This window comes from Saimiri boliviensis, chromosome 1, assembly GCF_048565385.1.
Source record: "Saimiri boliviensis isolate mSaiBol1 chromosome 1, mSaiBol1.pri, whole genome shotgun sequence".
NCBI lineage: Eukaryota > Metazoa > Chordata > Mammalia > Primates > Cebidae > Saimiri > Saimiri boliviensis.
In genome coordinates this window covers 190,570,677-190,594,857 of record NC_133449.1, presented here as the reverse complement: position 1 = coordinate 190,594,857, position 24,181 = coordinate 190,570,677, and the positions used below count along the sequence as shown (strand labels likewise).

Genomic DNA, 24,181 nt, shown 5'->3' with positions numbered 1-24,181 from the left:
GCATATGGAGGGCCTACTTTTTGTACACATGGGTTTCACAGGGCCAACTTTAGGACTTGAGTATGCACGGATTTTGGTGTGTGTGGAGTGTCCTGGAACAAACACCTTGTGCATACTAAGTTATGAATGTAGTTATCCTGCTTATTTTTTGTTTCTATTTGTGTAGAATTTCTTTTTCTGTTCTTTCATTTTCAGTTTGTGTGTGTCTTTACAGGTAAAGTGAGTTTCTTGTAGGTAGCATATAGTTGAGTATTTAAAAAAAATTATCCAGCCAATCTGTATCTTTTAGTTGGGAAATATAATTCATATATATTCAAGATTATTACTGATATTATTGATTATTAAGAACTTCTGTCATTTTGTTAATTTTTTTTCTGGTTGTTTTGTATGTTCTTTGTTCCTTTCTTTATCTTTTATTATATATCTCTTCAGTTTGGTGGTTTATTTTGTAGTAATAAAACTTGATTGTTTTCTCTTTCTCATTTGTGTATCTGTTCTACCATTGAGTTTTAAGCTTTCACATGTTTTCATGATGGTAGTTCATCCTGTCACTTCCGTATGCTGGATTCCCATAAGCATTTCTTGTAAGGCTGGTCTAGTGGTGATAAATTTCTCAGTTTTTTCTTGTCTGGGAAAGACTTTATTTATGAAGACTTTATTTATTTATTTATGAAGGATAGCTTGCTGGAGTAGTATTCTTGTCTGGCAGGTTTTTTTTTTTTTCCTTCTTTCAGCATTTTGAATATATCATTCCATTCTTCTGGCTTGTAATGTTTCTGCAGATAAATCTGCTGTTAGTTTGGTAGGGATTCTGTTATATATGACTTGATGCTTTTTTCTTGCTGTTTTTAATATTCTCTCTTTGTCTTTGCCTTTTGACAGTTTTACCAGAATGTGCTTTGGAGAGGACATTTTTTGGTTGAATCCATTTGAAGACCTTTGAGTTTCCTAAATCTGGATGTCCACCTTTCTCTCAGGACTTGGGGAGTTTTCAGCTAAAATGTTTTCTATGCCTGCCTTTGCTCCTTTTTTTAACTCTCAAATATGTAAAAATTTGTTTAGTTAATGTTGTCTCTACCATAGGCTTTCTTCATTCTTTTTAATGTTTTCTTCTTTTCTTTCTTTCTTTTTTGTCTGACTGGGTTATTTCAAAAGAACTGTCTTTGAGTTTACAGATTCTTTCTTTTGCTTGATGTAGTCTGTTTTTGAAGTTTTCAATTATATTTTTAAATTTCATTCATTGAATTCTTTTTTGTTCCCCTATCAGATGGGTAATGTGCTTATTTCATGGCAAAGTTTGAGGGAGCCATGTCTTACACGAGTGTGAACACCCTATCATCACACTGCATTCATTGAATTCTTAAGCTCTTTTTAAAAATGATATATATATATATAAAATATATATGCACATATAAAGTATATATCATTTAACGATATATATATCTTTTTGTTGATTGTCTCATAGATCATGAATTGTTTTTCTGATTTTCTTGTATTATCTATCTACATTTTCTTGTATCTCACTGGATTTCCTTAAGATTATCATTTGAATTCCTTTTCAGGCATTTCATAGATTTTTCTTCTATTTAGGTTTGTTACTGGAGAGTTGTGTTTCTTTGGAGGTGTCATGTTTCCTTGTTTTTTCATGTTTCTTTTTTTTAACTTAAAATAATTATTTAAAGAGAAATATCTTTTAATATTTATTCATTCATTCACTCACTCACTCAGAGACAGGGTCTCACTCTATCGCCCAGGCTGGAGTACAGTGGCACAATCTTGGCTCACTGCAACCTCTGCCTCCTAGTTCAAGCAATTCTCCAGCCTCAGCCTCCTTAGTACTGGAACTACCAATACTAAGATGCCCACCACCATGCCTGGCTAAGTTTTGTTATTTTTAATAGAGATGCGGTTTCATCATGTTGGCCAGGCTGGTTTCGAACTCCTGACCTCAAGTGATCCACCTGCCTCGGCCTCCCAAGGTACTGAGATTGCAGGTGTGAGCCACCACACCTGGCCTGTTTTCCCATATTCTTTTGTTCCTTCATTGATGTTTGTGTGTCTAGTAGAAGAGTTGCATCTTTCACTTACATGCAGTAACTTTTGTAGGGAAAGACTTTTCTCTATGAATCAGTTGGGTTGGGTGTTTGGTTTAGCTTCTGGTTGGGCACAGAAGTCTAATGGCCTTGTGATTTCTTTGGCTGTAATCCACATTAGCATATCAGCAATGTCTGCATGTACTTCAGTGGCCTTGACTTTGGTGTTTGTGGAGACAGTGACACAGTTTTGCTGGGGACAGGGATTGCCAGATGGGTTAGCCTCAGTCCCTGGTGGGTGAGCATGGTGCATGGTAGATCCTCCATGACATTGCTGCTGATGTCAGTTGTCTTGGTCCATATGGGGCACAAGTGGCGCATGGTTGCTCTACTGCCAGATAGATCATGGTTGCTTGAGGTGACAGATGCTGGCGAGGCTAATTCTTGGCCCCTGGGGAATGCGTATGTCAGCCTTTCCCTTTCTAGTGACAGCTTCTCCATTGTACTTGAATGCTTGAATGTCTTTTTTTTTTTTTGAGTGTAGGGTGCTGCATGGATTTAGGTGCTGAGGTCATGGTGGTATCACTGAAACTAGCTGAGGTCATGATCCTGCGGCCTCCTGTGTGGACATGGTGGGATGATGGCAGATGGCACCCCTAGGATGTGGAGATGTCTGGTCTATTGGCCTCCAGGTCAGGATACCCACCAGTAGTGGTTCCATTCCCCAAATGGTGTCATATTGTAACTGCTTGGGTCTCGGGATGGGAGGACTCAGCATGTGTTCCGTCCTTTTCAGGAGCAATTCAGCTGTGTATACTCCAGGCAGGTCCCTATACTGAGCCTCAGGGTCTGTGAACTGTGAAACTCTTCGGTAGCTAAGATTATAGGTATTTGTGATGGTAATGGTGACTCTTTGGTATTTCCCACTTAACCTTCTACTCACAATGGGAAGTCCCTGTCAGCTCAGCTGATTCCAGCTGGATGCTTCACTTCCTCCTCTAAGCTGCCATGCAGAGTTTCTGTGCCTCAGAGAGTTTTTGTCGCTTTCTTGCTGAATTTTTATGTTCTCCCTTGGACATTCTACCTGAAGTGCTGTTATTTGTTGTTTTGGTCCTTCTTTGCAGTGGAGACAAGTATTGGGCACCTCTAGTTGGCCATCTTCATGACATTTAACCAGTATTTAGAATTCTAGTTAAGGTTTTAATCTCTGTGATTTTGCTCTGGTGATAGTGGGATGGCTGAATGTGTGTCAATTTAGTGATCTTTAATGTAGAGATTTGTTTTAGATATATTTACCCCAGTATTATTTAACTGCCTATCATTGATCTCAATAAATTATTTATCCGGCTTTCAATGCTTGCCTGCTTGGTTGCGCTTTGTAAAATTTCCACTTGGGGGTAGTGTTTCATTGAACAAACAATTCTCTCTTCACTTAAGTATCACATTTTCTAATTTGCTTTTGAACTTTCCTGTGCTTAAAAAGAGTCATAAAAGACGATTAGCTACCTTAAAAATCTTGGTATTTTTAAACTGGTTGTTTCCTGTCATTTGAATAATTGCATTGAAATGTACAATTAATAAGAATTCAGTCTTCTGAGAATCCTAACACTTTTTCCATCACTTGAGGTGTAATATAAGCTTCTTTCTATTATTTTGTGTCTTTGTTAGATTTTTATTTGCAGTAAGACTTACACGGTCAGAAAAAAATCTCAGCTCACATTTTGAAAAACTCATTTCCTGTTTTAAAAAAGTTAAGTGAAAATATATGTGCCTTAGCTGATTTTTAGGCATTGGCTTTTTCTCTGTATCATCCTGTTACCTATTTATCCAATTCCACTTTCAGCCTTTATCCCAATTTTAAAAAGAGAAATTTTTCAGAGGAAAAAAAATGGTGTTTAAAAAATTGTGCTAATCATAACTATTACATTTTCATATATACCATTATGCTATTTATTAATTAGTAACTTTTTTATTACTATAGTTTTCAAAATCTATACAATAACCTCATGGAGAAGATCATTTCACAATGTAAATTCTTCATTTCAAGCAATTCTCTTAAGTTATGTTTTTCCAAGTTATTTGGCATTTACCTATGTATCTTTTTATTTGTTTTTGCATGTTATTTTGTAAATTTTTTCATAAATTATTGTGTAAGTTAACTTTGTTATTTGTTTCTATTTGGTTGTGTTGGCTTGGATGTATACTTTATGCTAAACTCTGTGTTTTACTGTGGCCATCACATACTTAACTTTCGATAGATTATAAACTCTTTGAGGGCAAGCACTATTCTAATACATTTGTGTGTCCCTCTGTAGATTTTCTTGCAAACAGTAAATTCTGAATTAATGTTGGTAAATATATAATTGGATGTAGGGAGATGTTATATGGTAAGTGTGATCAGTTGTTAAACATATGAACATGAAGTTATGGTATAAATTAGATACCAAATATATATTGAGTCTGTATGTAATTTTTGACCTCTTTTATTTCTTTTGTTCTAGACACTGTGTGTGTTGTAAAAACTGAAAATATGATTTTCTGTCTAATATTTTAAGCTCTTGCCTATTTTAAAATAACCATTCTTAGACATAAAGGCTTTCTTATCATGAAGAAATTATTTCAACACTGTGTGCTTAATTTTTAAAAACTGTTTTTTATCATGGTAGTAAGAATACTTACGAGATCTATCCTTCTAACAAGGTTTTAAATGTACAATGTAGTATTGTTATAGGTACTATGTTGTATAGCATATCTCTAGAACTTATCTATCTTGCATAATTGAAACTTTCTATTAATTGGTTAGCAACTCTCCATTTCCAGCTTCTCTGTAGTTCCTGGCAACCACTGTTCTATTTTCTGATTCTATGTGTTTTGATATTTTAGATAGCCCACATAAGTGGACTCATGCAGTATTTGTCCTTTTGTGACTCACTTATTTCATTTCACATAGTGTCTTCAGAGTTTATTTATATTATCACATATTGCAGGTTTTCTTCTTTATAAATGTAGAATAATATTCCATTGCATATATATACCCCATTTTCTTTATCCGTTCATCCCTACATGGACATTTAGGTTGTTTCCACATCTTAGCTATTATGAATATGACTAGTGTTTCAATTCTTTTAAATAAAGACCTAGAAGTGGGATTGCTCAATCTTACGGTAGTTTTTTTCCTGTGTATTTATTCTTAAAATGATTTTCACATTTTTCTTTTCTTTCTTTTTTTCCTGAAAAGTGGGTTAAATCATGTTTTTTCTTCATTGTACTTTAAGTTCTGGGGTACATGTGCAGAACATGCAGGTTTGTTACATAGTTATACATGTGCCATGGTGGTTGGCTGCATCCATCACCCTGTCATCTACGTTAGGTATCTCTCCTAATGCTGTCCCTCCTCTAGTGTTTTTTTGTTGTTGTTGTTTTGGTTTTTTTTTAGCTTTTCTTCCCATCTCTTCCTTTTTTTTCTGGACAGGGTCTTGCTCTGTTGCCCAGGCTGGAGTGCAGTGGCATGATCATAGCTCACTGCAGCCTTGATTTCCCAGGTTCAGGCAATCCTCCCACCTCAGCCTCCCGAGTATCTGGGATTGTAGATACATGCCATCGTGTCGTTTTTTTTTTTTTTTTTTTTTTTTTTTTTTAGTAGAGATGAGATCTTGCTATGTTGCTGAGGATGGTCTTGAACTCCTGAGCTCAAGCAGTCCTCCCACCTTAGCCTCCCAAAGTACTGAGATTACAGGTGTAGGCCACTATGCCCAGTCTTTTTTAATTTTCAAAAGAGGAAAAACACTACATAGTTAAAATTTTCATGAGAAGAACCTATTTTTGCTGTTTCTTTATGTTTGTATTATTTTGAAAATGCATGTGGTGTGTTTAGTAAGATGGGGTAGGGTAAGAAGGAATTGGGCAGACAACTGAAGGGATGTGCTAGTAATTAGAAATTCATTTTCAACACACACACACACACACACATACACACATACACATACACATACATGTACACACACATACATGTACACACATACACACACACATTTTGAAGTCTAGAATTTAATTATTGTTTGCTTTGTTTGCTTATTTTTGTATTACAGTGAATGATTTGGGAGGGGACTTCAAAGGAGTTGGTAAAGGCTCCTTGGCTGCTGATAAGGTTGTTGAAGAAATAAGAAGGAAAGGTGGAAAAGCAGTGGCCAACTATGGTATGGTATTTGAGAGAACTATACTATTTATTTTCCTTCAACTAATGCTGTTTGTCACGTTAATATTCTTTGAGCAAATATCTCAGCATTCCAGTGTAATTATGATTTTGTAAGTCTGCCAAAGTTCTCTGAATACATATTTTATATTTGTGAGAATTTTTTAAACTTTTAATGTAGACTGTTTCATGATTCTAACCTTTGTTCTGTTTTAATATTTTATTAGTGAGCATATGATATAATTAGTAAGTTATTACAGATATGGATATCTCTTGTAAGTTCTGTAGGATAAATAGGATCTGTTGTGTACTCTGACTCACAGAATTTAGAAGTCATTTGGAAGGGAGAGGGCTGAAATTTCATACAAATTTTCCTTTTCCTCAGATTCAGTGGAAGAAGGAGGGAAGATCGTGAAGACAGCACTGGATGCGTTTGGAAGAATAGGTGATGTTTCTTTGTGTTATGGCCCTGATGGAGCAACTTCTGCCTTCCTAATAAAATATTTTTAAGTTTACTTTTATTTACTAAACAGATATCTCTTTCCTCATAATCAAATTTTAAAATTTTATTTATAATTTAATTATTTTACTTGTTTCATAAAGGGCTTAATAATTGAGGTGGCAATTTTATGGATATATGTATTGAATTTGTTTTTCTCCACCTCAAGTGCTTTAAAAAACTTACAAGTGTTTGCTCAGTGCCCTTTTTAAAATAATTCAGTTAAACCTCAAAGGTGTTTACAAGATAAAAAGTAAACCAGTATTTTGGCAATAGAGGACCCAGTGGATTCTTTTGGATACTTATAATGAGTTGGATTAAGATGATCCAATGTCTTGCAAATTACTTAAGATAATTTCTCTATAATAAAAATCTTAATTATTAAGAAGTACTTCAAATTAATTCTTTAGTCTGTTATTTCTCTAGCTAATCTTCCCAGTTTAGTCCCACACACTCTTAATAAAAGTTACTGGATTACTAGTTGGAGACATCACAGAAGATAAGCCCAGCATGTTTACAGTCTGAAAAACATTACTTTTTGTTAATTGAATGTACGCTCCCCTTTTTTGTTTGGTCTAGCATATTTATTTTTCTAATTATGTTAGATTGAACTAATAAGAACCATGTTCACATATCATCTCACAGGGATAGAGACCATAAAAATGTGAAATCTGAGAGTGAAAATAGCCACAAGAAGGCTGAACCTTAAAAACTAATTATTTTCTTTCATAGTGAGAAAATAATTATGTATCAAGATAAAGCATCAGTTTGTAAGTCTAATGTTTTTCTTTTTGGACTTTCTACTTTTGAGTGGCAAGGAAAAATCCAACTTTAACTTGTTAAGTGAATTTTGAGGTTAAGTGTAGAATGGCTTATGGTTCTGAATTCTCAGAACCTAAGAGTTATACTACAGCTAATTCTATAAATAAGTGGACAGAATTTTGATAGAGAGGTGGGAAAATTTACAGATATTAGTTTGAGAGGAAAGTGCTTGATATAATGTGATACTTAGGCTTTTGTGAGTCAGGTTTTTTTTTGATATAGATATAAACTTTTGATAGTACTCTTTACCTATTATATCTACTTTTTCATGGTTAAAAGAAGCCAGTTTTGAGAGAAATGTGATTTGTAAGAAAATGCAAATAAATATGCTTGCTTTTATATGTGACTTGCATCTTTTTATATTGTAGATGTTGTGGTCAACAATGCTGGGTGAGTATTTCTTTTTTCATTTTTAGTGATGTGCATATAATATTTTTTTAAAGTGTATACTCTCCCCCTTCTTACCCTATACAACATCATTTTTTTTTAGAATTCTGAGGGATCGTTCCTTTGCTAGGATAAGTGATGAAGACTGGGGTAAGTTGTTTTTAACATGTCTCTATGGAACATACTTATCCATTTAGCCTTTTAAATATTTGATAAATTCATACATTTATGGAAAAATCTGTTTCTACCTACTTTTGCTGCTAATATAAATGATAAATAAACTGTATACTGAAAATGATGAATAGTTCCAAGTAGGCGCTTTTAAAAAACATTTAATACATTTAAAAATTGTAAAATTATTTGGCAGAAGTTATCTAAAAGGATTTTGTTTCTTCAGGTTTCCCTCTCCCTCCTTTTTCTCCTTAAGAGGTGGTCAGCATTTTCTAGCAGTATTAACTCTTTAACAGCCTTTAACGTACTTACCCAGTTGTGTGAATCTTTTTCAAGAGCAAGAGCAGGTTATGCAAGGAAGTCTAGGGCACTAAAAATGATGGAGATCTCAGAGCAGGGTAGGACAAAACCTGGATGTCATTTTGAAACTTCTAGTAAATAGGAAAGTTTTCCATCCTTTCCGAATTGGAAAGATTGAGTTTAGATAATGAACAAATCACAGTTAAGAATAGTTCTTTTTTATTTTGCTCTTCTTTGTCCTTACTTTCACTGGCCATCAGAACTAAAATGAACAGTGGTGGCTGAGACATTGGGAGGCATGGCAACTGAGGTGAAACAATGGTATCATTGTTTATAGAGTGGGTTTCTGGGGAATATTGCCTGACCATCTTTTGGACAAAGAGTTAATATCATTGATTTAGAATTAAACTAAGAAGAGCTTTTAGTTTCTGCTTCCCTTGTAACAACTGGAGTAGAAAAGAAGCTGAGAAAGATAGGCTTTGCTGGCAAGGGGGCTATGTTGGTGCTTTTCTTGGTGCTGTGATGGGACTGAGGTATTTCCTTCTCTGATTTCATCCTACTAAGCCCACTACTCCTGACTACCTTTCTTTCTTTTTTTTTTTTAAGTTCCTCTTTTCACTCTTACATTCTTCTTCTAATGTACACATGAAAATATTTGTTTTAGCAAAAATTAGTAAGAATGCTTAACAACTTGACAATTAAAATCTAGAGTTGTCTATCTAAATGTTTTGTAAGTGGTCTGTTCATTAGATGGAAATCTGAGAAAACAGGCCTCTCCTTTATGCCCTCATTTGCAAATGGTAACAATAGGGAACTAGTGAATATTTTCTAAGTATTTTTTTAATGAATGATGTGGTTTATTATCATGCTTTAACTGATGTTAGTGTTGAGTGCCAATTATCTTCGTAAAAATCTTAGATGTTTCTATTAGCACATTTTTATATAACGGGGGTATAAACTAATAGTATTTAGATGTTTATAGGCATTACAATTATTTTATAAGTTATGAGGAAAGCTGTCGTAAGTCTGGGTGTGAACTGTTGATTAGTAGCGTAACTGGAACAAAGGCAAAATACTCATTGGGGTGGGACAGTAGGTGATTTTATATATACATTAGGTATAAAATGAACATCGTTGTATAAATACGTTGCTTATTAATTTTCAGACATGCCTATCTAATTTTAATAAAATATTTATTAAAAATAATTTATTGTTTTAGATATAATCCACAGAGTTCATTTGCGGGGCTCATTCCAAGTGACACGGGCGGCATGGGATCACATGAAGAAACAGAAATATGGAAGGTAGAATTGCATGTGGTTGTCAAGGGGGATTGAAGATGTTGTGTAGGGGGGTTCTTGTGTACAGGGAAAGATTACATGTAGTGTTGTGAAATGATTTTTGACATTGAGGAAAACATCTTTAGATATGTACATGCTTTTAACAGATGATTTTGGCACATACCCTCATTAAATTGGTATGATTTAGTCACAGATTGACTGAGCTGGACAGATTTGTATTTACTTTTTACCTCTTTTTATTATTAAAGATTTTCTTGCTGTTCTCTGGCAATTTATTTTATTTTATTTTATTTTGAGACATGGTTTCATTCTTGCCCAGGCTGGAGTACAGTGGCATGAGCATTCACTTTACCTCACTGCAGTCTTATCTCCTGGGTTTAAGCAATTCTCCCACCTCCGCCTCTCAAGTAGCTGTGACTATAGGTGTGTGCTACCATGCCTGACTAATGATTTAATTTTTTGGTAGAGGCGGTGTCTCATTTTGTTTCCCAGACACGTCTCAAACTTGGGCCCAAGTGATCTTCCTGCCTTAATTTCTGGCATTTTAGAAGGTAGTACACACATTGAGGATTTGGCTGTAGCTTATTCTGTAACTCGAATGTTATTTCATATCTTCCCAACTAGGGAGAGATGAATGGCTATTTCCTGCTGGCTCGTGCTAGTCAGACATAAGTTAGTTTTTATAAACTGTTTAAGAATTGTAGGGCCTCCCATGACTGCTCGTAGATAAGTAACTCACTGTGGTCCTGTTAGTACTCTTTTTTTTTGTTTTTTTGTTTTTTTTTGAGACGGAGTTTTGCTCTTGTTACCCAGGCTGGAGTGCAATGGCGCGATCTCGGCTCACCGCAACCTCCGCCTCCTGGGTTCAGGCAATTCTCCTGCCTCAGCCTCCTGCTGTTAGTACTCTTAATCCATGTCCTCTGTTGCACTCTAGTGTTGAGGTCATTCCTGTTAATTTAGGGTTCATGTATACCTAATACAAGCAAGTTGCTTGTGATGCCTGTTTTTGCTGGAGATTTCTAGTTTGTGCTGATCCTGACAGTTTCTGAAAATAAATGATATGATTTATTTTACTCAGCCTAAGTAGAGTGAGTAAGGTTGGGTCAGATTTTGAGATGGCATTGTTTTAATGAGGCATTTAATATTATTCAGAAAGGGAGAGAGGCAAAGTGATGAGGACTGAAAAATTAGAACTGTTTGATCCAATGTTTCTTGCTAACATTTTAACTTACATGTTACAAGGTTATTTTATAGTTGTAAATATTTATTGATTTTGATAGATAGTGAATATACATTCTTACATTTAGCGTGAGTGTAAGATCATTTGGTTCTGGCCAGAGAATCCTTTTGAAACAGTTAAATCTTGTAGTTGAATTTCGAGAGGTTACTTATAAATTAATATTATTTTAGATACATGAATCATGATTGTAAGAAGCTAATGACAGTACACATAGTTGCTTTCGGTAGGTCTAGTAGTACCAAAACAGAGTTAGAGTTCCAATGTTATCGAACTATGGAAAAGATGATATTGAGAGATTGATTTTCTTTTTAGGATTATTATGACTTCATCAGCTTCAGGAATATATGGCAACTTTGGACAGGCAAATTATAGTGCTGCAAAGTTGGGTCTTCTGGGCCTTGCAAATACTCTTGCAATAGAAGGCAGGAAAAGCAACATTCATTGTAACACCATTGCTCCTAATGCTGGATCAAGGATGACTCAGACAGTTATGCCTCAAGGTAAGAAAGCAAGCTTATATTTTTTCAGTGGTGTTACTTACTAATCTACGTGGAGTGAGCTTTGCAAAAGTATTTAATTTTCTGAATACTTAAAAATTATTTTTGTTCAATTTTGAAAGCTTTATGTGTAAATTGTATTCATTGTGGAAAATTTAGAAAAGCACAAAGGAAAAAAAAATGACCCATAATTCTACCACATTGATAAAAACTTTTGTTCTTTTTCTCTGTATAGATATTCATAATTTTTTTTTTTACAGAATGGGGTAATGATGTTCTTCCTGTTTCATAATAATTATTTTAAAAATAGATTATTTTTTAGAGCAGTTCTAGATATACAGAAAAATTGTACAGAGAATTCTTACATACTTTACCTTCCATAGTTTCCCATGTTATTAATCTTTGGTCAGAGTGGTGTATTTATGACAACTGATGAACCAGTATGGATCCATTGTGATAAGCTAAAGTTTATTGTTTACACTGGGATTCATCCTTTGTGTTATACAATTGTATGGGTTTTCACAAATGCGTAAACTTATGTATCCACTGTTACAGTGTCACGTGGAATAGTTTTACCGTCCTAAAAATCCGCTGTGCTTCACCTGTTTGTCTCTCCCCTTTTTCTCCCTGAATTCTCAGGGATTGAAGCTCCTTTCTTTTTATTGTTCAGTAACATTCCATAGTATGACTGTACTACAATTTGTTTATTCATACACCTATTGAGGGAAACCTTAGTTGCTTCCATTTTTTGGCATTTATTAATAAAGCTGCCATAAACATTCATGTGCAAGTTTTTGTGTGGACATAAGTTTTTAAGTTGTTTGGGTAAATACCATGGAGTGTGATTGCTGGATGGTATAAGACTACGTTTAGCTTTGTAAGAAATTGCCAAACCAGCTTCCAAAATGGTTTTATCATTTTGCATTCCCACCAGCAATTAATGAGCCTTCTTGTTGCTCTACATCCTCGATGGCATTTTTTACTTCAGCATTTTGGATTTTAGATTTTCAAATGGATATGCAGTGATATCTTATTACTTTAATTTGCAATTATGTAGTGATGTATGGTATTGAGCGTTTTTTCCTATGCTTATTTGCCGTTTATTTGTCTTTTGTTGAGATGTCTCTTCACATCTTTCACTCATTTTAAAATTGGATTGTTTGTTATCTTGAATTTTAAGGGTTGTTTGTATATTTTAGAAACAAGTCCTTTATGAGATCTATGTTTTACAAATATTTTTTTTTTCAGTCTGTGGCTTGTCTTTCTATTCTTTTAATCTTTATTTTTGAAGGATAAGTTCATTGGATACAGAATTCTAGCTTGGTGGCTTTTTTCTTTCAACACTATATATGGCCATATCTTGGAGATGTTGCAGGTTTGGTTGTAGATCACCACAATAAAGCTAAAATTACAATAAAGCAAGTCACACAAATTATTTGGTTTCTCAGTGCATATAAAAGTTACGTTTACACAGTACTGTAGTTCATTAAATGTGCAATAGCATTATGTGTAGATCTAAACCATATATATGCCTTAACTAAAAAACACTTTATTGTTAAAAAATGCCAGTATGGATAAATAAAGTAAGCACATGCTGTTGGAAAAATGGTGCTGATAGATTTCCTTGATGCATAGTTGCCACAAATCTTCAATTTGTGAAAAATACAATATTTGCAAAGCACAATAAAGTAGAATATAATAAAATGAGGTATGCCTTTATGTCACATCACTTTCCTCTTGGTTACATGGTTTTAGAAAGGAAGCCTGACATAATTCTTAACTTTGTTCCTCTGTAAGTAAGGTGTTTTCTTCCCTCTGGTTTCTTCCAAGATTTTTTCCTTATCTTTGGTTTTTTGCAGTTTGCATATGATGTGTTTAGGTGGAGATTTTTGATATTTATGCTGCCTGGTGTCTTCTGAGATTTCTGTGGTTTGCTGTCTGTTATTAATTTGGAAAATTCCCAGCCATCGTTCCTTCAAATATTTCTTCTGCTTATTTATCTTTTTCTTTTTCTAGGGTTCTCATTGTATGCATGTTATATCTTTTGCAATTGTCCCACAGTTCTTAGATGTTCTATTCCATTTTTCTCATTCTTTTTTTGCATTTCAGTTCAGGAAGTTTGTATTGACATGTCTTCAAGCTGATTCTTTCTGATTCTTATTTTTTTTTACAATGGTTTTGATTTTTAGCAGTTTATTTTAGCTTTCTTTTTTAGAGTTTTATCTCTATGCTTACAATAACCATTTGTTCTTGTGTATTACCCGCTTTTCCCATTAGAGCCCTAAGCACAGTAATCATAGTTATTTTAAATTTTTTTATCAGATAATCTCCAGATATGAATCTGGTTCTAATGTTTGTCTCTAAAATCATAGGCTTTTTCTTGCCTTTTAGCATGGCTTGCAATTTTTTGTTGAAAGTCAAAAGTAATACATTGAGTAATAATAGCAAATGAGATTAATAGGCCTTTAGTGTGAGGTTTTATGTTTATCTCGTTAGGACTGTGTTCATTATTTACTATAGCTATGAGTATCAGACGTTTCTGTTTCCTCTCTGTTCTTTTTTTTTTTTTTTTTTTTTTTTTTAAATACTCTGTTGTCTTTGATTTTCCTTAGAAACTCTTAGTTAAATAGAGTTTGTGTCTTAGAGCTCTCTCACTTGTGATTGTTATTATTCTGGAGCCCGATTGATGGAGCGGTAAGGTTAGTTATGGAGGGGAAGTGTTCTGTACTCTTAATATTAGATCTCCATTTTTTTAGTGGGTGAGAATCCTGGGTTGGGAGCGTCAGAAGAGTTTTTTTAGCCTTTTTCCCCCTTTTTTTCTTTTCCTTTCCTTATTTGAGATGGGAAAGCTAGGTAAGCTCCAATTGTCTAATCACTCTTCCCCTAGGTCAGAGGATGCTCTGGCAAAGTAGTTTCTCTTGAGAGCAGGCCTTAAGTAGAACAGAATGCTCTGAGCATATTTCAAAATGGTTCTTTCCCCTTTTCTTGTCCAAAGCATGAAGGGATTTTTCTCTGATCTTCACTGTGTAGTGGGGAATTCTGTAGGTAAAACTTACGAAAGTGTTGGAGTGCCCCCTAAGGTTGGGCCTTCCTAAGATGAAACAAGTCTATACTCAGCCTCTAGTAATTTGTCAGTTACTGTTGTTAAGTGTTCTAACTGCTTGGGCTCTGGAAGCTGCTGTTCTCAGTAAGCTGGGTTTTCTGAATTTGCCTTTGTCTTCAGTTTTCCCGGTGGTACTTTGCTCCAAGACCTGAATTCTCTGGTGGCGATAAGCAGAGTTGTTGATTTTTAGTTTGTTAAGCTTTGTCTTGGTTTGAGGATGGAAGTAACAACTTCCAAGCCCTTTTTATGTTGGAGTGCAAACTGGAAGTCTAGTTATTATTTTTTTATTTCCTATATCATGAACATTTTCCCATTTAATGATGCAAGGTATCTCTTACTGGTTGCATTTTACCTTATTTAGTTAAATAAAATGCTTTTTGTGGTCATTTCTTTGTGAAAAAACAAAACAAACAAACAAACAAAAAAGACTTTTTTTGTGTGGCTTTCCAATATACATAAGAGTAAAGAAAATTAAGAGCTATTTGTACTCATCATTCAGTTGCAGCAAAGGGTCAACATTTAGCCAATTTTGTTTTATTTTTTTGTCACCTTCTCCCTTTTCTTCTGTAATATTTTGAAGTAAATCCTAGACATTATATTTCACCTAATGAACACTTGGAAATGAATCTCTAACAGACATTATAACCACAGTGCCATTATTACAACCAAACAATGTAACTTGCTAACATCACCTACTACAAAATTCATATTAAATTTTTCTAGTCATCTAGAAAGAGATATTTTTAGAGTTCGTTTAAGGATCCAAACAAGGTCCACAGGCATTTTTTATATCTCTTAAGTTTCCTTTAACACATAATAGTTCATCTTCCCTTTTTAAATAAAGTCCAGCTGGACAGGGTGGTTTGTGCCTGTGGTCACAACTACTTGGAAGGCTGAGGTGAAAGGATTGCTTGAGCCCAGGAATTGGAGTACCACTGTACTCCAGCCTGGTAATGGACTGAGACCCTGCCTTAAAAAGAGAAAAAGCTGTTTGTTCGAGAAACTATTTCCTTTGTTCCATAGACTATTCCTCATTCTTGATTTGTGTTGCCTTTGCACCTTTGTGGAAATCAATCAACCCCTTACACCTGGGCCTGTTTCTGGATTTTTCTGTTGTAATCCATTGATCTGTGTGCCTGTTCTTTTAGCAATATCATGATGTTTTGATTACTCTAGTTTTATACTAAGTCTTGGAATGAGATAGTGTGTGTCTTTCAACTTTCTTTAAAAATATAAAAGTTAAAATTTTAAATGAATAATTGAGAGCCTACCTTTGTTTATTTACTTATATAATATATATAATAGTTGACTATGGAGAACTCTAGTTTTTGGTATTCCTGATTTTTATGTATTTCTGAAAAGAAAATCTACGTAATATTTGAAAAGTAGCCTCTGTGAAATGGTACAAAATAATTGATGGAATTGTTTTAAATATAACTACTTCGTAGAACACAAATACTTGCAGCACCATTTATTTTCCACATTTGAACTAACAAGCATTTTAGAACTTGGGATTTGTAATACTATAGCAATACTTTGCAGCCTTTGCTAAGTGCTGTGTTTAACCAGTTTTCTTTAGGGTAGAATACCTATTTGGACCTGAGATCTAATTTTTTCCCCTGTTTCTTTGATAGCAGAGCCATTTTTAAAGTCCCTTATTCTTTAAAAACTCTTTATGTTCTCATATTCGTGTCAAAGGAATTCTTGTTAAAGAATCATATTATGTGAAAGACATACAATTTATTTGTTTCCTTTTAAGTATAATACTCTATAGACAAAAAACAGTATAAGTTATAGATAAGAAATAAAGCGTAAAAATATAATGAATTTTCTTGAACTCACTTTTCAACCCAAGAATTGGAACATTGCCAGTAACTTGCATCTAACTTTGTAACTCTTTCTACCTTCCTGCTTCATACCAACAGACAAACCACTAGTTAGAATTCGTGCTTGTCATCCCTTTGTTATACTTCTGCCTTTAGTCACTTTTTGCTGTGAGTTCTAGACTCTTTGGGAAGCAGTACATTTTCAAGAAAGTATGTTAAAACTTTAGGTTTTAAATTTGTTTTCCTCTGGGTGTATGCTACCATTTATTTGAACAGTTCTGGACCACTAACGACATTAGGTAAATGTTTAATCTGTATGCCAACCATGCTCTAGTAAAAGAAGTTTAGAAAGTAAAGACTACTTTAGACAAAAGACTTACTCCTTCTGGATCTGTTTTCTTTTCCATAAAGTAAGAGAGTTGTAGGTCATTTTAAAATTACTCTTAATTTTAGGACTATTATTTCTAGTCCTAAAATTCTGTTACTTTAATTCTGCTTTTTTCTTAACTCTTTTATAGTTTAGAATATCTGAAAATTTATTTTGATCAGAACTTTTTCTTCTCTTCCTCTAAAATATTTCCTTATGGGCAGTTAAAGGAAATATTTGTTAAAGAACCAGATATTATTAGTAATGTGTGGAAACATTTTTGCTATTTCATTTCCCCTTTGCAGTATACTTGATGCATGAAAAGTAGTATGTATAACTTAACGTGTTTCTTACATGAAATAAAATATAACCCTATAATGAGTATCCGGGAACTAACTTTCCAAGCTCTATTAGTTATTTATTGCTGTGTAGTAAACTACTCTAAAACTTAGTGGATTAAAACAGCCAACATTTATTGTCTCACTCAGTTTCTGGGGTCAGGAATTTAGAGTGGCCTAGCTAGGAGCTTCTGCTTCTAGGTCTTTAATGAGGTTTTGGTTAAGGTGTTTCCTGGTACTCTAGTCATTTGAAAGCTTGGCTTGGATGATTTACTTCCAAGCGCATTCATGCACGTGGCAGTTGCCAAGAGTCCTCCGTTCCTTCCTACCTGGTGTCAGGAGGCCTCAGTTTCTCACCATGTGGACTTTTCCATAGGACTGCTCTTGACATGGCAGCTGGCTTTCCCCAGAGCTAACGATTTGAAGGAGAGAGTCACCAAGACAGAAGCTGCAGTGTCTTTTATAACCTATTTTAGAAGATATGTACCATCACTTTTATTGTGTCCTGTAGATGACACAGACTAGCCTTGGGACACTGTGAAAGAGGACTACAAAAAGGACACAGGGGTCATTGGGAATCATCTTAATGACTTGCTGTTATGCAGCCCCCAAACTGGAGCATTTCCGTAACTTGTGTCTATTTTTGTTATCTTTTATACCTCACTCCATTTCCTTCCCCAAGAGGTAATTGCTTAGAGAATATTCATTCCCTTACTTTTAATTTTTAAAATCAGAATTACATGGATAAACACTTTATTGTTTGTTTTTCTTGTTTTTGATCTTTTTGACATTGTCATTTAAACATTTTTTTACTTTGGGAATTGCACTTTGTCTTTCCATGCAATTTTAGGGCTCTAAGATTTATATGTAGCTGTGGCTCATTTGATTTTATTGCTGCAAGTCTATTATGTGAATGTAATTCTTATTAATGAACATATGGGTTGCTTTTTAATTAATTTGCTTTTATTTTTGTACATGTGTTCTGGATCACAAGAACAAGAATTTTTCTAGGATATGTACTTCGAAGTAAAATTGTGAGTCAGGGAGGGTACAAATGCTAATCAATAGTTCACTTTTCTTTATATTATATTTTAAATTCCAACATTTTTATTCCACTGTAGTTCAAATCTGATGTTTCTTTTAACTTTTACTCATAGTGGCTTCCTTTCATTTTTTGCTTGGTGATTTCTAATTATCAGCTCTTTACCTGATCTTATTCTGTGTTCTGAATTGGCAGTGTTTTCTTTCTTTCTTTTTTTTTTTAATTGCATTTTAGGTTTTGGGGTACATGTGAAGAACATGCAAGATAGTTGCATAGGTACACACATGGTAGTGTGATTTGCTGTCTTCCTCCCCTTCACCTATATCTGGCTTTTCTCCCTATGCTGTCTCTCCCCAACTCCCCACCCCCTGCTGTCCCTCCCCTGTTTCCCCCCAGCAGACCCCAGTGTGTGATGCTCCCCTCCCTGTGTCCATGTGTTCTCATTGTTCAACATCTGCCTATGAGTGAGAACAACAATGTTTTCTTCAGAGAAAATCTGTCTTTGCTACTGCTGGTTACCAGGAGGCATAGCCAATTTTGGTCTGCTTCAGTTTTCCTTAAGAGTTGAAGTTCACTTTAGTAGGTTTGGACCCCATCTTGATGCTGGCCTACCTCTGAGTACCTAGGTGTCAGTATTGTTATTCGTGTCATTCTCAGGGCAACCCTCCCTTCCTTGCAGCATGGCACTAGGGACTCTTCTATTTTTTTTGTTTTTTCTGATTGGAGGATACTTTCTCTATCTCAGTAATGCTTTAAAATAATCTCATTTCTGGAAACAGAAGTATTCTTCAGAGTACTTGGCTCACTATAATGCTAGATATCCTGACGTCTAGTATTGTGGAAGAAACATTGGGTTGAGTAAGTAAACCTTTCTGTTTTTTATTTCATGTAACTTGATATTTTAATAGTTATGGGACTTCTCTGATCTTTTATTTACTCTCTTGAGGTTGGTTTTCATTTATAAAATTGAGTTTAATGTCTATTAAATCTTTGTCTGACTAACCTAGGAGTTTGAGAATGAACTGGGAAGCAAGAATATTTGCTTATATTGTTAGTGATAAAATAGAAAATAAACTGTAGGGCAGACACATTTTTTTCTATGTGGCTTATGTTCTTTTCTTTTTTCTCACCTAACATAATAGATACTACTTTGTTGCATTTTTAGATGTGTTTATTTTGCATGCAGTTTGAAGTTAGGCAACTCAAATATCTGAATCTTTATACATAAATATCCTTTACATTCAGTTTTGCCAGTGGATATATGGAAAATTAGAGGAATGTTGTGTATTGAGATGAATGGGTATATAAGTTAATAATTTGTTTTATTGTGTAATTTGAGATGATTGGAGTTTTCCTTTGTTTTCTTCCCATGCATATAATGAGAATTAAAAAACCATGCCACTGGAATGCTTGTGACTTGAGAGCTTTTAGAGGCTATAAAGTGAAGAGTTTTTGGAACTGCTTTTTAGTTTACAGGGACTATATATACCAACTTTTTTACTTTAGCATATTAATACAAAATTGAATTTTGTCATTTCACACTTTTTGCATTTATTTGATCTTTCAGATAAAATTGTATGGTATTTAAGGTGTTATATATAAGATACAAATTGTATCTCATTTATGCCTTGGAAAAACTTGGTGGAATAGGAAGCGGAAGCATTTAAATTACTAGCTTACTGATGAAAATACAGGCCCAGGGAAGTTGAATGATGAGCTCAAGTTCCTAAGTTGCTTACACAGCAGGGTCAGTACCAAAATCCAAGTCTTTGTGTTCCTTATGTAGTACCTTTCTGCTTCACCAACCTACTCACAGAAAGGGTACAATGGGAAAGAGAAGTTGGTTAAGGGCTACCAAAGTGAAGTTAGATAGAAGGAATAAATTCTAGTATTTGATAGTACAATAGACAAATTATAGTTAACTATAATTTATTGTATATTTCAAAATAGCTAGGAGAGAAGGTTTGTAGTGTTCTCAACACAAAGACAAGATAAATGTTTGAGTTGATGGATATACCAGTTACCTTGATTTGGTCATTACACATTGTATAAGGTATCAAAATATCACATGTACCCCCAAAATATTTATAACTATTATATATTAATTTTTAAAAAGTTAAAAAAAAGTAAAGTATGTAATGGGAAAGTAGTTTTTTTGTTTGTTTGTTTGTTTGTTTTTTTGAGATGGAGTTTCACTCTTGTTATCCAGGCTGGAGTGCAATGGCGCGATCTTGGTTCACTGCAACCTCCGCCTCCTGGGTTCAGGCAATTCTCCTGCCTCAACCTCCTGAGTAGCTGGGAATACAGGCACGCACCACCATGCCCAGCTAATGTTTTGTATTTTTAGTAGAGACGGGGTTTCACCATGTTTACCAGGATGGTCTCAATCTCTTGACCTCGTGATCCACCCACCTCGGCCTCCCAAAATGCTGGGATTACAGGCTTGAGCCACCACGCCCGGCCGGGAAAGTAGTTTTTATACTTTGTATACTCATCAGTGATGTTTGCACTGTACATTTCAATCATTATCTGCCTACCTTGGTGGTCTAGTGGTTAGGATTCAGCACTGTCAATTGTTATCTGCCATTACAATGGTCAAGGCTGTTTTGTGTTTTTCTAGATTCTTGTTAATAGCTGTGAGAATAAAATAGTTTTGGGAATGAATGGTACCCAAGATTCTCATGTTAAATACAGTTTTACTCACCAATCTTTGTCTGGGCAATTCTAACTTTTCTTTGACTGAACAGTATTAATAAGTTACTCACCTTGGAAAGGTGCATGTCGTACTTACAATTTTAGAAGCTTAAGAGCCCTTTAGAAATGGCTTAGTTAAGATTCAAAAAAGTTCTTCCCAAAGCCTTAAATATTAGATTAGTTACGTACATACTAAGGTTTTTTTCTTATTTTAAAGGTCTCCGAATTACCTATAATTTTATAAGCAAGAAGTTATTAGAAAGTAAAATGATTGATAAGATATGTGTATATTCTTTATTTCAGATCTCTTGGAAGCCCTGAAGCCAGAGTACGTGGCACCCCTTGTCCTTTGGCTTTGTCACGAGAGCTGTGAGGAGAATGGTGGCTTGTTTGAGGTATTTGCATCTTCCTGTTTTCCCTTACTAGTTTTCTCCAGTTGCTCACATTTGTGAAAATCTGCACCAGTGGACATCACTTGTATATTTTTAAGTATTGTGTCTATGTTATAATTAAAAGTGTTGACTAATATCCTTTTTTTGAAAAGTAATAGCAACTTTATAAATTACTGTTTTACTTTGTTCTACATTTGTAATATTCCTACTAAATGAAAATGTGGCTGGTTTGATGTGTTCAGTCAAAATGTGGGCTATTTCATTATTTAAGAAGATGTATGATAAGGTGGAAAGATGAAGCTTGGAGTTTAGAGTCAGACATGCCAGATTTTGAATTCTTACTCTGGGAATTGCTGCTTCGACCTTCCTGAGCTTTAGTTTTCTTGGGGTTTTTTGTGACAACTACAAGCCATATTTTAAACTCTTGGCGTAGGGCCTAATACATAGCACTCACCCGCCAATTTTAATTATTAATATAGCAGGAATTTCATCTTGTGTGATGGGTCAATAAATATAACATTATTTATTTTTACGTAAAAAATAAACTTTTCTGTTTTTTTAATTGCAGTTTTAAATGTTTATTATAAAAATATTAATCCACACATAATCCCATCACGTAGTGAGATCCATTGTATTTTGTTTGGTGAAAGTTCTTTTAGACCTTTTAAAGCCAATTGATGTATTTTTTGGTTACTCATTTGAGTTTGATCTCTTGTTTCTAGCGTAAACTGTTGTATATTAGACCCTGCCCCATTTAAAATTCTCTGTGGTAGTAATGAACCTGTTGTATACAGAACCTGTTGTAAACCTGGCTCAATTTGAAGTGAAGGATAATTAGCTTATTTCATTTGAATGAAAAACTGATGGGTAAAGTAAGGAAAAAAAACCAGTCTACATATGTCTAAGCAGAGATATGCACCTCTGCCTTCCTAATCACAGCCATTGAATGTGAACCGTGGCACATTAGAGGTAGAAAGAACTTAACAACTTTGTTTCCTAGAAGAGGAAAATTTAGTAATATCAAGCCATCTGTAATTCAAAATTTTGCCTGCCCTTCTTTTACCTCACTAAGGAATTTTTAAAAACTATTTATCTTTTACAATTATGTTTATTACTAAGTTTGTGAACAAAAAGAATATGTGCTTTTTGTGAAAATTTCAAATATATAAGAACATATAAAAAATAAAATAAAAATTGCCTACATTATCACTATCCAGAGAGAACTACTATTAATATTTTTATGTATTTTCTTCCAGTCTTTTATTAGATATGCATTTTATATTTTATTTTTATTATTTTTTTGAGACGGAGTCTCACTCTGTTTCCCAGGCTGAAGTGCAGTGGCACAATCTTGGTTCATTGTAACCTGTGCCTCCTGGGTTCAAGTGATTCTTCTGCTTCAGCCTCCTGAGCTGGGATTACAGGCACCCACCACAAAGCCTGGCTAATTTCTGTATTTTTAGTAGAGATGGAAGTTTCACCATGTTGGTCAGACTGGTCTCAAACTCCTGACCTCAAATGATCTGCCTGTCTTGGCCTCCCAGAGTGCAAGGATGACAGGCGTGAACTACCATGCCTGGCCTAGATAGGCGTTTTATACACTCAGACACACATAGACAATTAGGATCATGCTGCATATGAAGTTTTGTATGTTGCTGTTTTCTTTTATTATGTTGTGAACGTTTTTAGTGAGAAACATTTGGCATGCATGATTGGCAGAATATCCAGTGAGATGTGCATAGCATCCTGACTTAAACCTTGAAAGTAAATTTCTACTTTTTGAAGTTCTGATCGGTATCTAGAGTGGCAGATACAAATATTTTTGGCTCACCTGGAGTAGTTGTTTTTAGTACCTGAGTGGAGCTTGTAGCTTATTACTTCATTTCCAAAATACAGCAAAAAAGTGATGGTTATTTTGCCTTTTATCAAAACCACTGCTGATTTGTCTAGTGTAACTGTATCAAGGCAGTGTACTGTTTATATTGTTTGCTTCATGGTAATCACATGAAATATGTACTGTCATTTTTATTTTACATTTGAGGAAACCTGGATTTAGGCAGGTCACGTAATTTGCCCAGGGTAGTCAGTAGACAAGTTTGTGTCAAGGCTTAGTCTCTGACATCAGATTCATTCTTTTCTGTTACAGGCATTTCTATTTCATTGTGTTGTTTTATGTTTGTGCTCTGATAATGTGAGCAGTGCAAAGTCATGGAGGCCAGTGGACTTTTATAGAGCTGTATTATTCTCATCTACAGTCATCTTGAATTTTAATACTCCTAGTAATGGTGCTGCCTTTTTTTAATTAAAAAAAATTGTATTAATGATTTCACATTAGATGGTATAATGCTTTCCTCCTCTTTTTGTAGGTTGGTGCAGGATGGATTGGAAAATGTAAGTCTCTCTCAGTTTTTGATTTGCATAGATTATTTCCATATCTTTAAACCTAAAACATTGCTCTAGCAAAATAGGTATTTCAGAACATGGCAGCTGTCCTATAGGCCTGTGGCCCTTTCAAGAGCCTATCTATTCTTCCTGTAGGCAGTCCTTATTCAGGACTTGTCCTGTCTTATTCAGAACTGGCTATTCCTTCAGACAATGTATATTGATATTCATCCTCCCATGTCTCTGACTTCCCACATGCTTGTTCTTGCTGTTTCAGCAGAGAAGTGAGTGGGAGGGAGAGCTGTTTTGGAAAAGACAGGTTGAGCCTATTCCAGAGCAGCAGGCAAGTTCTCCAATTTTCCCATGTAATTATTTTCTTCCGTGGAGCATGAGATATCAAGAGGAGTGAGGAATCACATTGGACAACTTTCTGGGACAGAAATTGCAGCTGATCTATGGGAATTATTCTGCTTTAGCCCAATAGTAAATTTACTTGGCTTCTGCCTTCTCCTCCCTTGTCTTTCAAACCTTGTGAACTCCAAATTTGAGAATTGCTTTATGGAATTACAAAAAGTTGTGAAAATTCCTGTATCTA

The 24,181-nt window shown here is 34.7% G+C and overlaps 1 protein-coding gene and 1 pseudogene across 3 annotated transcripts in view; one reads left to right on the top strand and one right to left on the bottom strand.

Annotated features, from left to right (window-relative positions):
* HSD17B4 (hydroxysteroid 17-beta dehydrogenase 4) overlaps positions 1 to 24,181 on the top strand; it is an 89,257-nt gene that overhangs the window by 18,327 nt on the left and 46,749 nt on the right. For all 3 annotated transcript variants that reach the window (XM_003920667.3, XM_010339506.2, XM_010339502.3), the window contains exons 3-10: positions 6,122 to 6,229; positions 6,611 to 6,670; positions 7,915 to 7,936; positions 8,037 to 8,083; positions 9,624 to 9,708; positions 11,258 to 11,445; positions 21,116 to 21,207; positions 23,571 to 23,595. In XM_003920667.3, the coding sequence (XP_003920716.1) occupies positions 6,122 to 6,229; positions 6,611 to 6,670; positions 7,915 to 7,936; positions 8,037 to 8,083; positions 9,624 to 9,708; positions 11,258 to 11,445; positions 21,116 to 21,207; positions 23,571 to 23,595 (627 nt within the window). The remainder of the gene's footprint in view (positions 1 to 6,121; positions 6,230 to 6,610; positions 6,671 to 7,914; positions 7,937 to 8,036; positions 8,084 to 9,623; positions 9,709 to 11,257; positions 11,446 to 21,115; positions 21,208 to 23,570; positions 23,596 to 24,181) is intronic.
* On the bottom strand, positions 1,262 to 1,382 carry LOC120365929 (small nucleolar RNA U13; annotated as a pseudogene).